The 18,975-nt window shown below is 48.9% G+C and overlaps 1 protein-coding gene across 4 annotated transcripts in view; it reads right to left on the reverse strand.

The window, feature by feature from the left end:
* The window catches only part of nup214 (nucleoporin 214), a 187,973-nt gene that overhangs the window by 100,665 nt on the left and 68,333 nt on the right, over positions 1-18,975 (reverse strand). For all 4 annotated transcript variants that reach the window (XM_060841579.1, XM_060841580.1, XM_060841581.1 and 1 more), the window contains 5 exons: positions 14,848-14,896; positions 13,930-14,032; positions 9,326-9,410; positions 7,498-7,556; positions 3,580-5,901 (listed from right to left, as the gene is read on the reverse strand). In XM_060841579.1, the coding sequence (XP_060697562.1) occupies positions 3,580-5,901; positions 7,498-7,556; positions 9,326-9,410; positions 13,930-14,032; positions 14,848-14,896 (2,618 nt within the window). The remainder of the gene's footprint in view (positions 1-3,579; positions 5,902-7,497; positions 7,557-9,325; positions 9,411-13,929; positions 14,033-14,847; positions 14,897-18,975) is intronic.

Consider the following 18,975-nt stretch of genomic DNA (forward strand, 5'->3'; position numbering starts at 1 on the left):
TTAGCCCAATATGAAAGGGCTTGTGTTTAAATTCAATTTTGAATTCCCACCTGTGCATTTTAAGGCAGAGATGATGTGGATAAACCTGTTTAGGGTGTCATCACATTGCTAATGTATACCATCACAATCAGATTCAGTCAAGGGGTTAGAAAGAAAAGCTTTCAGAGCGAACTGCACAGGGCTGGGAAAACACATGAAACTGTACTGGAAACAGGTCAGATCAAGACATTCGAGAGAACCGCAAATGATAATTTGAATAGAAATAATGTCAGGATCATCTGGAAGAGACATGAATGTGTGGCACTCTCAAGTGATGTGGTAGTGGTGGCGTGAGTGTGCGCATGCAAGAGAGCGACAGCTTCCTTCAGAGAGAGAGAGAGAGAGAGAGAGAGAGAGAGAGAGAGAAAGAGAGAGACAGCAACCATGAGAGAGAACAAGAGCGTGAGAGCACGAGAGAGAACAAGAACGAGAGACAGCGCCCGTGAGAGAGAGACAGACAGCGCCCGTGAGAGAGAGACAGACAGCGCCCATGAGAGAGAGAGACAGACAGCGCCCATGAGAGAGAGAGACAGACAGCGCCCGTGAGAGAGAGACAGACAGCGCCCGTGAGAGAGACAGCGCCAGTGAGAGAGAGACAGACAGCGCCCGTGAGAGAGAGAGACAGATAGCGCCCGTGAGAGAGAGAGACAGATAGCGCCCGTGAGAGAGAGACAGACAGCGCCCATGAGAGAGACAAAGACAGCGCCCGTGAGTGCGAGCGAGTCAGCACACGTGGGCGAGAGCAAGAGACAGTGCCCGCGACCGAGACAGCGCCAGTGAGTGAGAGCAAGACAGACAGCGCCCATGTGTGGGAGAGTGACAGCGCCCGTGTGTGGGAGAGTGACAGCGCCTGTGTGCACCTCTGGGTGGGAGTGTGACTGTGTGTGACTGTGTGTGTGTGTGTGTGTGTGTGTGTGTGTGTGTGTGTGTGTGCCTACGTGAGAGTGAGTGTCTCTGAGACAGTGTCTGTGTGAGTGTGTGACAGTGTGCCTGTGTATGTGCATGGGTGTGGGAGAGCGACGGCCCGGGTGTGGGAGAGCGACGGCCCGGGTGTGGGAGAGCGACGGCCCGGGTGTGGGAGAGCGACGGCCCGGGTGTGGGAGAGCGACGGCCCGGGTGTGGGAGAGCGACGGCCCGGGTGTGGGAGAGCGACGGCCCGGGTGTGGGAGAGCGACGGCCCGGGTCTGGGAGAGCGACGGCCCGGGTGTGGGAGAGCGACGGCCCGGGTCTGGGAGAGCGACGGCCCGGGTCTGGGAGAGCGACGGCCCGGGTCTGGGAGAGCGACGGCCCGGGTCTGGGAGAGCGACGGCCCGGGTCTGGGAGAGCGACGGCCCGGGTCTGGGAGAGCGACGGCCCGGGTCTGGGAGAGCGACGGCCCGGGTCTGGGAGAGCGACGGCCCGGGTCTGGGAGAGCGACGGCCCGGGTCTGGGAGAGCGACGGCCCGGGTCTGGGAGAGCGACGGCCCGGGTCTGGGAGAGCGACGGCCCGGGTCTGGGAGAGCGACGGCCCGGGTCTGGGAGAGCGACGGCCCGGGTCTGGGAGAGCGACGGCCCGGGTCTGGGAGAGCGACGGCCCGGGTCTGGGAGAGCGACGGCCCGGGTCTGGGAGAGCGACGGCCCGGGTCTGGGAGAGCGACGGCCCGGGTCTGGGAGAGCGACGGCCCGGGTCTGGGAGAGCGACGGCCCGGGTCTGGGAGAGCGACGGCCCGGGTCTGGGAGAGCGACGGCCCGGGTCTGGGAGAGCGACGGCCCGGGTCTGGGAGAGCGACGGCCCGGGTCTGGGAGAGCGACGGCCCGGGTCTGGGAGAGCGACGGCCCGGGTCTGGGAGAGCGACGGCCCGGGTCTGGGAGAGCGACGGCCCGGGTCTGGGAGAGCGACGGCCCGGGTCTGGGAGAGCGACGGCCCGGGTCTGGGAGAGCGACGGCCCGGGTCTGGGAGAGCGACGGCCCGGGTGTGGGAGAGCGACGGCCCGGGTGTGGGAGAGCGACGGCCCGGGTGTGGGAGAGCGACGGCCCGGGTGTGGGAGAGCGACGGCCCGGGTCTGGGAGAGCGACGGCCCGGGTGTGGGAGAGCGACGGCCCGGGTGTGGGAGAGCGACGGCCCGGGTGTGGGAGAGCGACGGCCCGGGTGTGGGAGAGCGACGGCCCGGGTGTGGGAGAGCGACGGCCCGGGTGTGGGAGAGCGACGGCCCGGGTGTGGGAGAGCGACGGCCCGGGTGTGGGAGAGCGACGGCCCGGGTGTGGGAGAGCGACGGCCCGGGTGTGGGAGAGCGACGGCCCGGGTGTGGGAGAGCGACGGCCCGGGTGTGGGAGAGCGACGGCCCGGGTGTGGGAGAGCGACGGCCCGGGTGTGGGAGAGCGACGGCCCGGGTGTGGGAGAGCGACGGCCCGGGTGTGGGAGAGCGACGGCCCGGGTGTGGGAGAGCGACGGCCCGGGTGTGGGAGAGCGACGGCCCGGGTGTGGGAGAGCGACGGCCCGGGTGTGGGAGAGCGACGGCCCGGGTGTGGGAGAGCGACGGCCCGGGTGTGGGAGAGCGACGGCCCGGGTGTGGGAGAGCGACGGCCCGGGTGTGGGAGAGCGACGGCCCGGGTGTGGGAGAGCGACGGCCCGGGTGTGGGAGAGCGACGGCCCGGGTGTGGGAGAGCGACGGCCCGGGTGTGGGAGAGCGACGGCCCGGGTGTGGGAGAGCGACGGCCCGGGTGTGGGAGAGCGACGGCCCGGGTGTGGGAGAGCGACGGCCCGGGTGTGGGAGAGCGACGGCCCGGGTGTGGGAGAGCGACGGCCCGGGTGTGGGAGAGCGACGGCCCGGGTGTGGGAGAGCGACGGCCCGGGTGTGGGAGAGCGACGGCCCGGGTGTGGGAGAGCGACGGCCCGGGTGTGGGAGAGCGACGGCCCGGGTCTGGGAGAGCGACGGCCCGGGTCTGGGAGAGCGACGGCCCGGGTCTGGGAGAGCGACGGCCCGGGTCTGGGAGAGTGGCAGCGTCACTGTGGGTGCGTCTGTGCGGGAGAGTGACCGTGTCTGAGAGAGAGAGTGTGACTGTGTCTGAGTGAGGGCGAATGTCTGTGTATGTGCGTGTGTCTCTGTGTGGGGTTGTGACAGTGACTGTGTGTGCGTGTGTGTCTGTGTATGCACGCGCATGTGGGATTGTGACAGTGAATGAGTGCGAGTGTGACAGTGAGTGAGTGAGTGTATGGAAGTGTGACAGTGAGTGAGTGAGTGTGACAGTGAGAGTGAATGAGTGTGACCGTGTGAGTGAATGAGTGTGACAGCGTGACTGAATGTGTGGGAGTGTAACAGTGAATGAGTATGAGTATGAGTGTGTGTGTGTGCGCGCGCGCGCGTGCATGCGTGCGTGTGTCTGCATGTGTATGCCTGTGTACGTGTGGACGTGGCTTTGGAGAGGGAGATACTGTGTGAGAGAGTTCCCCAGTTTTCATGAGCTTTTGTCTGGGAAAGATAGGTGTGATTTAAACCCAAGAACTCTTTTTCATTCAGTCTCAAAGTGAAACAAGACAAGTGTCAAAGTACAAAGTCTTACTTGGTGGCTGTCCAAAGCTGAATCCAGAAGTTGCTGCTGAGCTGGTTCCGAAAGCAGGGGTTTGCCCGAAACTAACGTTCTGTCCGAACGCCGGGGCACCAGACTGTCCGAATATGGTACCACTGCCAGGAGTTGTCTGTCCAAATGGAAATGTTGTGGCAGTAGTGGTTGTGGGAACGCCAGGAAAGGATGTGCTCTCTGGCACAGGTGGGGCAGTAGACGCGGGCTGAGGAAACGATGACGGGGCTCCGAACGTGGGCTGTTTAAAGCTGAACCTACTGCTGGATGTGGGCTGCTGCTGTCCCTGCCCAACGCCTGGCTCCGATGGCTGACCAAAGGCAGCTTTTGTTGAGCTGGTGCTGTCAGCAATGGTCGGGGTGGCCATACCATTTGTACCTTGCACAAAGGTCGACGGGGCAGCTGTTGTTGTGAGCTGACCGAAGCCCAGAGCCAGCGGTGCGCTGGTGCCCACGGGCTGACCAAAGAGCGATGAGACAGAGCTGGGCTGGGTTGTCACGGGGGTTGGCATGGGCGGTGCAATCACGGTGGCTCCCAGCTGCGGTTCGGTGGTGGTCAGGCTGCTGCTCGCTGCTGCACCACTGCCCATCAACGGAGGCTGCCGGTCAGCGGGTCCAACAGATGGCACCAAAATGGTGCTGGACTCTGGAGTAATGATCAGTCCTGGTACATACTGACTGCTCGTGGAAGTGGATACGGATGGCGATGTCGTCCCACTTGGACTTGCCAGAGAAGGACTTCCTGCAAAACTTATTGAGGGTTTGGATGCCAGTGGTTTTGGGCTCTGTGTACCTGCCTGTTTCTCAGCTGCACTGGAGGTGCTCAGGCTGCTTGTACGAGATGCATACTTTCCATCAGGACTGGACAGTGCCGTGGATTCAGTTAATGAAACCGAGAGGGATGTCAATGAGTTAGCAAGACTTGAATCTTGCAAAGTATTGATAGCAGCGATGGCAGCAGCAATTTGGCCAGCTGTACTGAGGGGCTCTTCTTGCTTTGAAACAAAATCAGCTTTGCTCCCTCTCAACTGTGCACTACTAGTTGAACTGGAGGTTCTGCTGCCAACTGCAGAAGCAATGGGATACGGTGTTCCACCTGGCCTGGGCACAAGTGTGTCAGCTGAGGCTATTGATGTTACTTCGGCCGACTCTGACTTTCCAATTTGAAAGGCCCCCCCAAAGGACACAGATGGAGAAGCTGTTGAGGTCTTGGCTGTTTGGGCAAAGATGAAATTATCCTGTGAACATCTCTCTAATTTGCAGGCATCATCTGTCTGACTGACTACAAGTCCAGAAAAGCTGCCAATTGTGACCCCTTTAGGACTATCCTCACTGACATCTGTTGCACTCTGCAGCGGTATTACTTCAGGCCTAGTCTGTGGCAGAGGAGCTACTTCAGGCCCAGCTTCTACAGGAGCAACCTCAGGCCTGGTGTCCAGGGGAGCAACCTCGGGCCTGGCCTCTAGGGGAGCAACTTCTGGCCTGGTCTCCAGGGGTGCAATCTCGGGCCTGGTTTCCAGGGGAGCAACTTCGGGCCTGGTCTCCAGGGGTGCAATCTCGGGCCTGGTTTCCAGGGGTGCAACCTCAGGCTTGGTCTCCAGGGGTGCAACCTCGGGCCTGATCTCCAGGGGAGCAACCTCGGGCTTGGTCTCCAGGGGAGCAACCTCGGGCCTGGTCTCCAGGGGTGCAACCTCGGGCCTGGTCTCCAGGGGTGCAACCTCGGGCCTGGTCTCCAAAGGTGCAACCTCGGGCCTGGTCTCCAAAGGAGCAACCTCGGGCCTGGTCTCCAGGGGAGCTCCTTCGGGCCCGGCCTCCAGGGGAGCAACCTGGGGCCCTGGCTGAGGCAGAACCTCAGGCCTGGGCTCTGGAGGAGCAACCTCAGGCCTAGGCTGCGGCTGAGGTACCTCAGGCTGTGGTGAAACCTCAGGCCTGGCCTGCAGCAGAGTCTCAGGTTCAGGCTGCAGTGGAACTTCAGTTTTAGGTGGGTAAAGCTCGATGCGAGACTCCGGTTTGGAAGGCTGCGTTTCGGAACTGGACTGTTGATCCTCAAGTTTTCCTGTGGCGGCAGGGATAGCAGACTCAGGAGTTGTTCCATTTACAACCGGTCTGCCAGCCAGTTGCAGCTCTGAACTCACAGCATTAGGGGGATAGATGCCAGTGACTGCAGACTCAGGTGTAGAGACAGAGCTAGAGCTGGACTTTGAACTCCTGTGTGAAGGGGGGATGTCCGTTCCCAATCCAAAGGATACTTTACTGGGCACTTTTAAGCTGGAGCGAATAGCATCCTTTGTACCTAAAAGATACCCTGAAGAACAGAAAAAAAAAAGTTTAGTATGAGTCATTGAGGTAAGACCATTGGTGAATGGGAAACATATAACACAAAACAGTAACGTAAAACGCTGGTTAAAAAGAAAGTGTGAGGAGCTGCTATTAAAAATGAGTTGAACTGCTTGTACAAAAGTGCAATGTTTGCAATAAAACAGAGAACTGAAAACAATAACTCACAACAAGGAACATGATATAGCCAGGTCTACTGAAATGCAGCAGCAAAATTAGAACTGGGAGACATGTATCACACAACACAATACATTTCGAAAAGATAGAGGGAAGAAAGGCGAGTTGGAGTAGCTGTACTTAAAGAGGTAACCTACTTTGAGCTAATAATGGTTATGGACAAAGTGACAAAACCATTAGTAAAGCAAAAACTGAAGAGTCGTCACACAAAATGAACTAATGAACAAGGTCAGAGTATGCAGGGCCGAGGGACAGTGAGCAGAACAGATAGCTGGTTGACTCAAAAAGGCAATACATAGAACAAGGGCAAAGGGGATGTATTCAGAGTGGGGAAGTTTGGTACAACACATTCACTTTGGATCCCTGTTACCAAAATATTAAACAGTAATATTAACATGAAAATATATAAATATTAACAATTTAGATTTTGCAATCAAATAAAAATCTCTAAATTTGAGGAGACTATCAAATTTCTAAGGACAGCCAACACTAGGAAGAATCGTAAGCCTTTTTCAGACTGGACAAGTAATTGAAATCTGGATAAAACGAGGGATCCCACTGTTCAGGCAGGAAGATAGGGCACATGTCAGAAAACCAGGAATCTAAACAGAGTAAAAGTGCAAAAGCTTCTGAATACAGGTCCACAAATCAGCAAATTTAAGTTAATAATACCATAGAAAATAAAATAAAATCAACACAAATGTTTATTTCTAGAGGCACAGAACTGAAAAAGTGGAGAAGAGTAATTCTAAAGCTGTATCGAACCCATGGTTCGGTCACATGGAAACAGTATGCTCCTTATGTTAGTAACAAAAATAAAGACATAAACGGAATTGAAAAAGTGCAAGAAAGATTCATAAAGATTATACGAGAACTGCAACCTTGTACTCTCTGGAAAGAATTGACAAGTTGTGGTTCTTTGCTCTTGGAAAAAAAGGGAGATCTTCAGGGTAACTGAAGCAGGTCTTTACTATTTGACAGTAGAGCAGATATTGGACTCAAGAGGAGAGAGACCATTAATTGAAGATGCCTATTAATAAATCGATAGGGAATACAGAAGCGCCTGAAGCACAGTGGGAAAGTGGAAGCTGATATTATAGGGCATGCTTGAGGTGAGGTGAAAATGTTCATTTGGGCAGACTAGGTCAGTCCACGAGTGAAGGGCTGGACAATTACATTGATAATTGTAAGGAGGACAATGAGTTAGGCTGAAAGGCTTAGTTTGTTCCAGCATCCTGTACACAACTCAACATGTTCTCAAAAGTCCAAGGAAATCCTACCGAGTTTGAAGCGCTCTCAATTTGGAGCATTTTAGAAAAGCCTTATTAAATTGACAGTCTCAAAACAAACTGAATTCATACATCTAACTGATCAGCCCAAGACATACCTGAAGCCTTGTTGCTCAGCGCGTTTAATGAGGATGTGCTGGCTGTGAAATGGAACCCACTGTGGGAGAAAAACACAAGCTGTTAGGGAAAGCAGCCTGACCCTCGAGTCCAGGTCAACACTTCCTCCAGTATCACATGCAGCACCATGTCTCTAAGGGGTGAGGGGCTAAGGTACTGCCAATGTCACACCAGCTGAAAAGGATCAACAAACACAACAGATATTATACGACTTAGAACATACAGCACTTTTTAACCCAACCAATCCATACTTCTTCCCACCTTTCCTCATAAATCTACCATTGTAACCATCTAATCTGTTCTCCCTTGTTTCTAATGTTTTCCTACCTTGCCCCTGAATACACCCATCCTACTCAGCTCAACCACTCCCTCTAGTAGTGAACTCCACATTCTCACCACTCTGTATAAAGAGCTTTCTTCTAGTATAGTCACTGGATTGTGAATCCAGAAACCCAGGTAATTCTCTAGGGAACCCGGTTCAAATCCTGCCACAGCAGATGCTGGAATTTAAACTCAATAAATGTCTGGAATTAAAAGTCTAGTGATGACCGTGAATCTTTTGTTGGAAAAATCAATGGTCAGAAAAACGCATCTGGGTCACTGATGTCTTTTAGGGAAGGAAACTGTCATTCTTCCCTGGTCTGGCCTACATGTGACTCCAGACCTACAGCAATGGGGTTGACTCTTAACTGCCCCCTGGGCAATTAGGGATGGGGCAATAAATGCTGGGCCTAGCCTCATCCTGAAAATGAATTTTTAAAAAAATTTTCTGCACTTCCTGGAACCTCTTATCTTAGTCTTAAATTTTCAAGAAAAAATAAAGAGACCCAGCCTGTCAATCTTTTGCTTACCCGCATATTCATGATAACAAAATTCTCAAACCTCCCTGCATCGTGTCCACTGCCTCTATGCTCTGTTTGTGACATGGTGCCCGGAATCACACGCACCATCCGAAAGCAAGGTTTGGGACGAGTTCATCAGCAGTTTCTTACTGTTTCAGTTTTCACCCTCGAGAAATGACTCCTGGAGGTGGGTTTTCTGTTTTCCCAAGGCCATGTAGAGCTGTTCTACAACTCTGAGATTGATGACTTTGTACTCTGCGATGTCTTGCTGTTCCAGTTCCCCTAGTCTACAGAACCCCCCGACAGCTGGTGGTGTTGAACGTCATTTACCAATTATTTCCCCACTCTCCAGGTTTACGCTCTCCTGCAATGTGATACACCCCTTCTCAGCACTCATACCATTCCTAGAAGTATGGCTCCATCCGTACATTTAGAATGTGCACATTTCCTTGCATGTCCAAATGGCTGATACAAGTTCCAAACAAATTCCAGGCTATTGACATCTTCCCTGAAATTATCTGGAATTCCATGGCCAGATGCAGCCTCCATTCTTGCTACAAAGAGTCATTGAGCTGTACAGCACGGAAACAGACCCTTCAGCCCTACTCAGTTGTACAGCACGGAAACAGACCCTTCGGCCCTACTCAGTTGTACAGCACGGAAACAGACCCTTCGGCCCAACTCAGTTGTACAGCACGGAAACAGACCCTTCGGTCCAATTCGTCCATGCTAACCAGAGATCCCAAATTAATCTAGTCCCATTTGCCAGCATTTGGCCTATATTCGTCTAAATTCTTCCAATTCCTGTACCCATCCAGATGCCTTTTAAATGTTCTAATTGTACCAGCCTCCACCACTTCCTCTGGCAGTTCATTCCATACACACACCACCTTCTGTGTGAAAAGGTTGTCCCTTCGGTCCCTTTCAAAATGTTTTACGTGTTTCTACAATCCCAAAGCTGACTTACGTGGAGGCTCCCGGGAATGAGGAAATTTTGTGGAGCTGCTCGCCAGGAGCTGTAACCACGGGTAGGTCAGGTTTCAGCATACTCCCTGTCAGACAAGAACAAACGCAAAGTCAGCACATCGCAGATGTTTCAAAACACAGCCAACACGGGGAGGGGGAGGAGTTGATTCAGGAAGCCCAGTAAAGACAGGACAAAATTATTGGTATAGCAAGAAATGTTTGAAAGGGTAAATTACCGTCGATATATCAGAGAACTGAGGAGTGCACATCATGCCAAGAATGTGAGAAATTGGAGTCAATTGCTGCTCCTTTGAGTCTCCTCTTTCACTCACTATGACCAAGCTTGATCTTCTCACAAGGCTTCACCTTCTTGCACTATCCCAAGAAATCCCCATTCTCCAAGGGATCTAGTGATCCCAATCTTGAATACACTCAGAACTTACACTGCTCTCTGGACTAAATAATTTCAAACATTTACAAGCCTTTTATTAAAGAAATTTCTAGTCTCTAGTCTAAATGCCTGACTATTTAACCTGAGACTAAACTACAGTGAATAAAGGCCTAGTTGAGTTGATCTCCCCTCATTGGGCCACCTCTTTGGCCAGTGGTCAGTCAGGATAATTGCTGTTCCTTCTAAAGCAAGCACATTAAAATGAGTCAAAAACCACACTGTGCTCCAGGTATGGACCAACCAAGGCTCCATACAATTGCAGCAAGGATTCTTTATTCCTATAGAAACGGAGGAAATTGGTGCACAAGCAGGAAATTTGGGCCTTCGAGCCTGCCCTACCATTCAATATGATCATGGATCATCATGCAATCTCAGTATCCCACTCCCGTCCTCTCCCCAAACACCTTGATCCCTTTAGCTGCACGGGCCACATCCTCTTGAATCTATCGAATGAACTGGCCCCAACAGCTTCCTGTCAGAGAGAATTCCACAGGTTCACATCTCTGGGTGAAGAAATTCTTCTTCATCTCAGTCCTGAGTGGCCTACCTACCTGTAGATGGCATTGTTCTGGACTTCAGGAACATTCTTCCCACATCTAGTCTGTCCAGTCCCATCAGGATTTTATAGGCTTCTATGAGACAACGCCATAATTTTTATAAATTCCAGCGAGTACAATCCCAGCTGAACCAGTCTTTCCTCATATGTCAGTCCTGCCATCCAGGGAATCAATCTGGTGAATCTTTGGTGGACTCCCTCAATCGCAACAATGTCCTTCCTCAGACTAGGAGACCAAAACTGCGCACAATGCTCAAGGTGTGGCCTTAGCAAGATATCCCTACTCCGATACTCAAATCCTCTTGCTATGAAGGTCAGCATGCCATTAGCTCTCCTCACTGCCTGCTGTACCTGCACGCTAACCTTCTGTGACTGTTCCACCATGACACCCAGGTCGTGTTGCACTTCACCTTTTTCTGAATTGCCATCATTCCGATAATAATCCGCCTTCCCATTTTTGCCATCAAAATGGATAACCTCACATTTATCCAAGTGACACTGTCCACTCAGCCAGCCAGCTCAGTAAATTTAGATTAGATTAGATTACTTCGTGTGGAAACAGGCCCTTCGGCCCAACAAGTCAACACCAACCCTCCGAACAGCAACCCACCCAGACCCGTTCCCCTACATTTGCTGCTTGACCTAACACTATGGACAATTTAGCATGGCCAATTCACCTGACCCGCACACCTTTGGACTGTGGGAGGAAATCCGGAGCACCCGGAGGAAACCCACACAGACACGGGGAGAATGTGCAAACTCCACACAGATAGCTGCCTGAGGCGGGAACTGAACTCATGTCTCTGGCATTGTGAGGCAGCAGTGCTAACCACTGTGCCACCGTGCTGCCCAGTTTGCACATTAAAGGCTTGCACATTATTTTCTAAGCTGTTGCTGAAACCGCAGACTCACTTTCTAGCTTGGTCGGAGTGTCAGCGTTTCCACGTTTCTCACATGCTCACCTTTCAAAGTGAATTTTATTATATCACAGATGAAAAACAGAAAAGCCAAGCGATCGTCTCCTGATTTGCCTAACACAGAAGGAAGATGGTTGTGGTTGTTAGAGGTCATTCATCTCAGCTCCAGGACATCTCTGCAGGAGTTCCTCAGGGTCGGTGGCCTAGGCCCAACTATCTTCAGCTGCTTTGTCGATGACCTTCCCTCCATCATAAGGTCAGAAGTGGGGATGCTTGATGATTGGTGCTGAACACTGTGCATTCACAACTCCTCAGATACTGAAGAATTCCAAATTGAAATGTAACAAGATCTGGACAATATGCAGGTTTTGGCTGATAACTGGCAAAGTAATATCAGCACCGTCCGAGTGCCAGGCAATGACCATCTCCAGCAAGGAAAAAAAATAACCATCGGCCCTTGACATTTAATGGGGTTATCACCACTGAGTGCCCCACTATTAACATTCTGTTAATGTGATTAACTAATGGTCAGAAATGGAACTGGACCAGCCATATAAATACCGTGACTACAAGAGGATAGGAGTGAGTAACTCACTACCTGACTCCCCCAATGCTGCCCACCATCTACAAGAAAAACATGATAGATTGGCACAGCTCAAACAACACTCAAGAAGCTTGACACCTCCATGTCAAAGAAAGCCACTTGACTCATCTCCTTGAACATTCACTTTCGTCACCAGTGATGCACAACGGCATCTACAAAACGCAGTGCAGGAAAACACCTTGGACAGCACCTTTTAAACTCATCGCGAAGGTCAGTGATAACAGGTGCATGAGACCACCATCAGCTGCAAGCTCCCCTTCAAGCCACGTGCCATTCAGACTTTGAAATATATCATCGTCCCCTTCAATGTTGCTGGGTTGAAATCCTGAACCTTCTGTGGGGCAAAATAGGCAGCTCACCATCACCTTCCCTGGGCAATGGGGATGTGCAATGAGCGCTGGTGTGGACTGTGATGGCCACCTTCCATGAATGAAACAAAACACTGTTGTATACCATTTATTATGTTCTTGCCTATGGCCTTAAATGGTCAACATCCCTTTGCAATCTTTTCCCATTCTCCTCAGCCCTTACTTTCTCATCTTTCCTTGTACCAGAAAAGCAGTGAAATGGGAGCATGTGGAGTACTGTTATTCAAACCAGCATCTCAGCCAGAGGCATGTTAACACTGTGGCAGCACTGACCGAAAATGCATATACCCTGCTCCTCAAATGCTGTGCACCTTTAACAGACATGGACACAAAGTATTGAAGCAAATCCCTGTATTTAGATTTCAAATCACAGGCTGATTCAGGACAATAGCATTTAGCCAGCTGCATTTATTAAATGAGAAGATAAACAACATCAATCACATTAATGGCATGCCCAAGAAATCCTCTCTGCACTTAATATTAATCCTGCTGTGACCTCCACAACCGAACATTCAAACTTGAGCAAAACGCACATCAGATGAAAAGCACAAATAAGCCCAAGCTTTAAGGAGTGCGGCAGCGGCCTTCAGGTGGACAGAGACAGAGACCGGTGAAATGGACAGGCGCAACAAGTGTAATTTCACCAAACAACATGTAACAAGACACATTTTGGTAGGAAGAATGAGACAACATGGCGTAAACGTTAAGGGAAGCGTAGACCCGCACAAACCTATGAAGGAGGCACGACATCAGGCACGTTGCTATTGAATGGAAAAGCAGGTTTAAGAAACCAAGTAACTCAAACTGTTTCCTGATTCGAATACACACGTGGCAAGTAAGAGATAACCGATCTTTAGAGGACCTATTGTCTTATAAATAGAAGCATAACATACAAAAACAAAGAGGGCTTGCTAAAGTACAAGTCTCAGCCAGAGTTCTGTGTCCAGTTCTGGGGACCACATTACTGGAAGACACTGTGGGGTTTTTGTTTTACTTATTAGAATGGCACAAGGGAGCTCAGTTATGGATCATGTGGGGACGAAACTAGAATTATTCTCTTGCAGAGAAGGAGAGGGAATTTTGGCGAAGGTGTGTCATATTATTAAGAGTGTTGATAGAATACGAGAATTTGCTTCCACTGTTGGTAGCCAAAGGCCACATGCAACATAACTAGCAAAGAATCAGAGAGAAGATAAGAATTAGATTTTTAAAAAACACATTGGATTTATGATGTGCTGGAAGGTGCAGCCTGAAAGGATAAAGGGAACCAGACTCAACAGTGACTTGAAAAAGACAGTTGGATAAATACTTAAAATACTTTCAGGACTGTGGGGAAAACAGCAGAGGGAGTGAAAATAAATGGAGAAGATTTACAAGTCGCCATCTCAGGCACAGTGAGCCTTCTAACCACAATGCTGAGATCTCTGGCTGGTTTGGAGAACTGAATGTGGAATAGTCAGTAGAATCAGTTCACAATTCTCAAACTCAGCTTGCATCAATTACTGCAGCTACTCCCCTGCAAGGTGTGACAATCAGTGTGATATCAGCTAACAGTTGTAATCTGATCGTTTCATTCTGCCTCAGTTAGATTCCCAGGTTGCCATCTGCGGATCACACTACATTCCCATTCCAACTCACGCTTAGCAAAGTCTGCGTGCACCTTGGAAAAGCCTTTCTTAAACCCTCAGAGTGAATCCCAAATCCCTTACCTATGGAGACAGAGGTCATCAAACTCGAGGAGGATATGGAGGATTCTGGTAAACTTGATCCAGGCGGAGATGACTCGGTTTTGACAGGCCCTTTCACAGGTCCCTGTAACATGGGGCATAATTTCAAATTTAGAAAGTAGTGGCACATCTGTCGCAGAGACCGAGAGCTTGCAGAATAATAACGTGCATTCATGCATTGCTTCACCTCACCCTCGAGGCCAAGTGTAAAAGGTTTTGCTTAAAAATATCTGTAATGATGCATCCGGTCATTACTTAAATAAAAAGCTGATCAATTTAAAATAACTAATTAACATCTGGAGCCCTAAACCACTTTCCCACTCGGTCCATGGGATGGCCCCCTCTTCCTTACTACATACACTGATCAATACATTAACACAGCAATGAACACGATCATGAACACCTTCTGGACAGAAGTGGGCGAATAATACTTCATGTTTGATCCTAGCTAGAAGCAGCCTGGGATTTCCTTTCAAGCAAACACTTACAAGTTGTTAATCATCAACTGGTTAAGGTTTCAAGTAACAGATCTCTACAGGGAAGGGACACCAGTGCTTTCTCACTTTCCCCATTGTTAGCAGATACTTTTCACTCAAATATGTTTGCAGTCTTTTAGCTCTCCCTATAAAACCACACTGGCCGAAGCATAGTACTTCTGAATGGATGACATTCCCTAATGAGTTGGTCCTGAAGCCACTGGCTTTCCTCAAACCACAGGTCATTCCAAGTATGGTTTGTCCACACGATGTACCGGCTCCCTCCTTGCTGTCACACACTCCCTTCAGTCAGCCACACCTCTCGTTTCCAGCCTTTCCCCCCATCAATGTCCTCTCCCCTGCACATTAATGAAAACACGGAGTCCTAAAACCAGAGCAGATTTCATTAAATCCATCACCTTACCTGCTTGACCGGAGTCCCAGTCTCGGTTTCAGACGCTGACAAAGTCGAGCTGTGAGAGAGTGGGAAAAAGCACACAGGGTGGACTAATTAAAACACTGCGTTTGAAAATTCCCCATATACTTGCACAAATCGATGAATCATTTCTACACTGCAAGATTACCAAGACAAATTCAGAGGTAACATGGTACGAGTGCAGACGTTGGTAAGGATAGTGTACAAGAGGGTTGATCAGAACTTTTGAAAGTTTAATGTTAGGTGTCAGACGTGACTCACCCTCACACCTTCCACAGAAGGTAATGGATTCAAATCCCTCTTCAGTAACCTGAGCAACACAATCCAGCTGACACTCCACAGGGCCCCTGAGGGAGTGCTGCACTGTAAGAGTGACCCATCTTTCAGATTTAGAGTCTTTACCACAACGAAGTGTCACAAGGATTCATACTGGAGCAAAATCAGACCAAATTGAAAACACAGGGAACACTGGGGAGATGGGTGTGCTGTCACATAAGATGACAAGGTCAGAAGACCAAAGACCTTCTTTGAGAGGCAGGACTGAAGAAATCATCTTAGAGGAGGAAAAGAAGGAGAAGGAAAGGTGTATGGAGGGAATGTTAGATTTTAAGGCCATGGAAGGTGAATGTGTAACCTCCAGGAGCATTGAAAACCATGGTCTACAGAGGTGGAGATCTTATTGAAAATTCTATTATCCCATGGGGACTTGACAGAGTGGATGCTGAAGGGCTGTTGCTCTTTGTGGGAGACTAAAATAAGGGAACAGGACACAGTTTAAAAATCAAGGGTTTTCCCATTCAAGATGGGGGGGTGAAGGAGAAATTTTTCTGAGGCTAGTGAATTTATGGAACTGCCTTTCCCAACAAAAAGCTGTAAGAATGGGGTAATTTCCCATTTTAAGGCAAAGGGAAATAAACTCTCTTCAGTCAAGAACCTAATGGCATTGCGTGTAGGCAGGAACATGGAGTTGAAGCCATAATCATATCAGCCATGATCTTACTGAATGATAGGGCAGGCTAGACGGGCCGAGTGGTCTATATGTTGGCACAACTTGAAAACTGTGACAGTGTCGTATTGGGAACCTCCATCTAAAGCAGATTAAAACATTTACAATTAGCAGAATATGTGTCGTGGTGGAATCAGCTGGAATGTCTAACAATGACACGTGTACATAGTACACTTTGAGCAACTGTTGAGAAACAGGATTAAATCGGAGATAAAAGACAGCCTCTTTATATTCTTTATGCTCCACTCATACAACCTGGGGACATCTGCAGTTATTGCTAATTTATTCCAATTACTTTCAAAGTGAAACTACTGGTACGTACACCCAAGGCCAAACCTTACATTCGAGTGGTTGCTGCTTTTGTTACAATAACAGTCATTATCTTTGACAATCACCTTTAGAATAGATTCACTGTCATTTTTCTTGCTTATATTTATGCCTCCACAAAGCCTTGAAACGAGAAATAAGGAGAACAGTTTTCCGTTTCTCGTCTTTTAGATGCTGCATTTAATCACAATTGTGTTGGATCAAAGGTTCATTTCAACCAATTCCCAAAATAACCCAAAACCTTAACACAGAAAAGGAAAACCAAAAAGGCCTTTTTTGGGACTTTAAAGTGACCAAGTAGCTGCAACTTCTGGGCAGAGAATAAGTCTGAGCAAAAGGATGCAGAAACAAATTCAGGACAGGATCTTAAGAGGAGGTTCTTTTTTTCAAGTGCCCTTTAGCCCTTCACTGAGATCATGACTCACTCAATATGGCTGACATGCCTCTCAAAACTGTATAGGCATGATGGCAGAGGAGTCCTTTCAGCCCGCTGAGTCCATGCTGGCTCTCTATATGGCAATCCAGTCAGTCCCAACCCCTTTATTTCGTTCAAGAGCCCTCCAATTTGCTTCTGAAATCATCCATTGCCTCCTCTTCTACTGTCCTCACTGGCAGTGGGTTCCAGGCTGGTTGCACCCACTGGGTTAAAAACACTCTTCCTCAGAATTTTGCCCAAATCTGCAACCTTGAACCATCAGGTGACAGTGACACACTCTCTTTCTTTACTTTTCTCTCTCGTCCAATCTCCAGTGTTCTAACAAGGACAATTCCAATCTTGTAGCTAAAATCCCTCAAGCTGGAAATTATTCTGGTCAAACTCCCCTCAAAGTCCCGCACATCCTCCATACAGTGGTTAAAAATGGACAGGAGAGCTGGCCTTGGCAATGATGCTCACATCCTAACAGTAGACAAAAAAAAAACTGGCTTCGAAGGGAGGACACCACAGATTTACCAGAATGATACCTGGACTCAGAGGGTTACATTACAGTAAGTTGTCACGGACTGCAGAGGTTCAAGAAAGCAGCTCACTGCCAACTTCTCAAGGGGGAACCAGGGATGGGTAATAAATGCTGGGCCCAACCAGTGACACCCACACCCCATGAGTGCACTTAAATAAAGAATTGGACACAGTGCTTGACTGGAGGCCGAACTGGAGCATTACACAGGTTCCACTGAGCTCATGTATGCAATAACTCCATTTAGGAAGCCCAAGATCCCAGTGGGTTCTTTTTTTCAAGTGCCCTAGTGTACCATCACCTTCAAGATTAGTATCTTTTAACAACTTTGCTGAATAAAAATCCAGAGTTAAATTTAACAACTGACCTACCATTATTAATGGGAGAAAGTTCCAAGTTTTAAACATTGAAGTGTTCACTCCTAAAAGACATGATCTCGTCCATGTATCCTCACCCTAGATTGCTCATCTAGGAGAGACAACTTCTATCAGTCCCATTAGTTCAGTTTAATATCCTGCAGACCTCAATCAAATCACCCATTACCTGCCTAGTCCCAGGCAACAATATCGATCTCTAACCTAACCCTTGGACACCAGGATAAACAAAAACAGAAACTGCTGGAAAAACTCAGCAGGTCTGGCAGCAACCGTTCAGAAAAATCAAAGCACTGGCAAACCCACCAATTCTGGCCATCCTGAAGTGGCCTTAAGGTGGTCCAATCACAGTGCTGTTAGAAAGACAGCTCCTGTATTTGACCTAACGACAAGGATGGAATAGCAAGATAATTTCAAAATCAGGATGGTGAATGGCTTGAAGGTGGAATAGAGTTCCCACTTAACTGCTGCCATCATCCTTTGAGATGGAAGAAGACAGAGTTCTGTAAAGTGCTGCTGAAGCAGCCCAGGGGACTGGCTGCAGAGTATCCTGTAAATGGTACAAACCACAGCCTGTGGGGGTGAATGATTAAGATGGTGACTGATCGTGAAATTTAATCTGTGGACCCCAGATCCGCTCGCTCCTCTAGGATATTGAGACGTACTGGCAGACAGCCGAGCAGAAAAGACAAACTGGTTGTACAAGAAATTTCTAATTCTCTCACACCAATCAGGAAAGGAGCTAAACCCTAACAGCCTTCTAGGGAGTTAAACAAGAGACTGATCAGGAGATTGTCAACATGCTCCATGACAAATCCTTGGAGGCTTCAGAGAGAAGCAAAGTGTGAAATCTTCACCAAAGTCAAAAAGCACATTATAAACTTACTACAGTTTGATTAATATTCAAACACACTTTCCAAACAAATAAAAGCCAATAAAGCCGCATTCAGACAATGACCAGAACACGAGTTTGAAAAGTAACAGAACAGCTCTAGAAGTAGTACAAGTTTTTTTTTTAAAAAGAGGTGGATAAAAACCGGGGCAAATAGGAATGAGTTAAAGCTGTCTCTATATTCAAAATTTCCAATCACACATTGATAACCACAATCACATTACTCTAAACCTCAACGACTGAATGACTAAACATAGATTTCAGGGTATTTTTGTATTAAGAATAATAATAATAGCCATCGGAGAGACTTTAAAAACAGAAATTTCTACATTATTTCATTGAATTAGGGTTTTATGGCATTTGTTACCAGTTTCTAATTGCCCTTGGATTGAAATTCCTTGCTCAATTAATTTCAGACAGAATTTAAGAGTCATCACATGTAGGTCAGACCAGGAAAGGATAGCAGATTTCCTTCCCTAAAGCACATGAATGAACTAGACAGTGTTTTATTGAAGCGACAAGCAACAATGGAGTTTAATTATCATCATTACTCAGGCTAAC

Source organism: Hemiscyllium ocellatum, chromosome 21, assembly GCF_020745735.1.
Source record: "Hemiscyllium ocellatum isolate sHemOce1 chromosome 21, sHemOce1.pat.X.cur, whole genome shotgun sequence".
In the NCBI taxonomy this organism is placed as follows: domain Eukaryota; kingdom Metazoa; phylum Chordata; class Chondrichthyes; order Orectolobiformes; family Hemiscylliidae; genus Hemiscyllium; species Hemiscyllium ocellatum.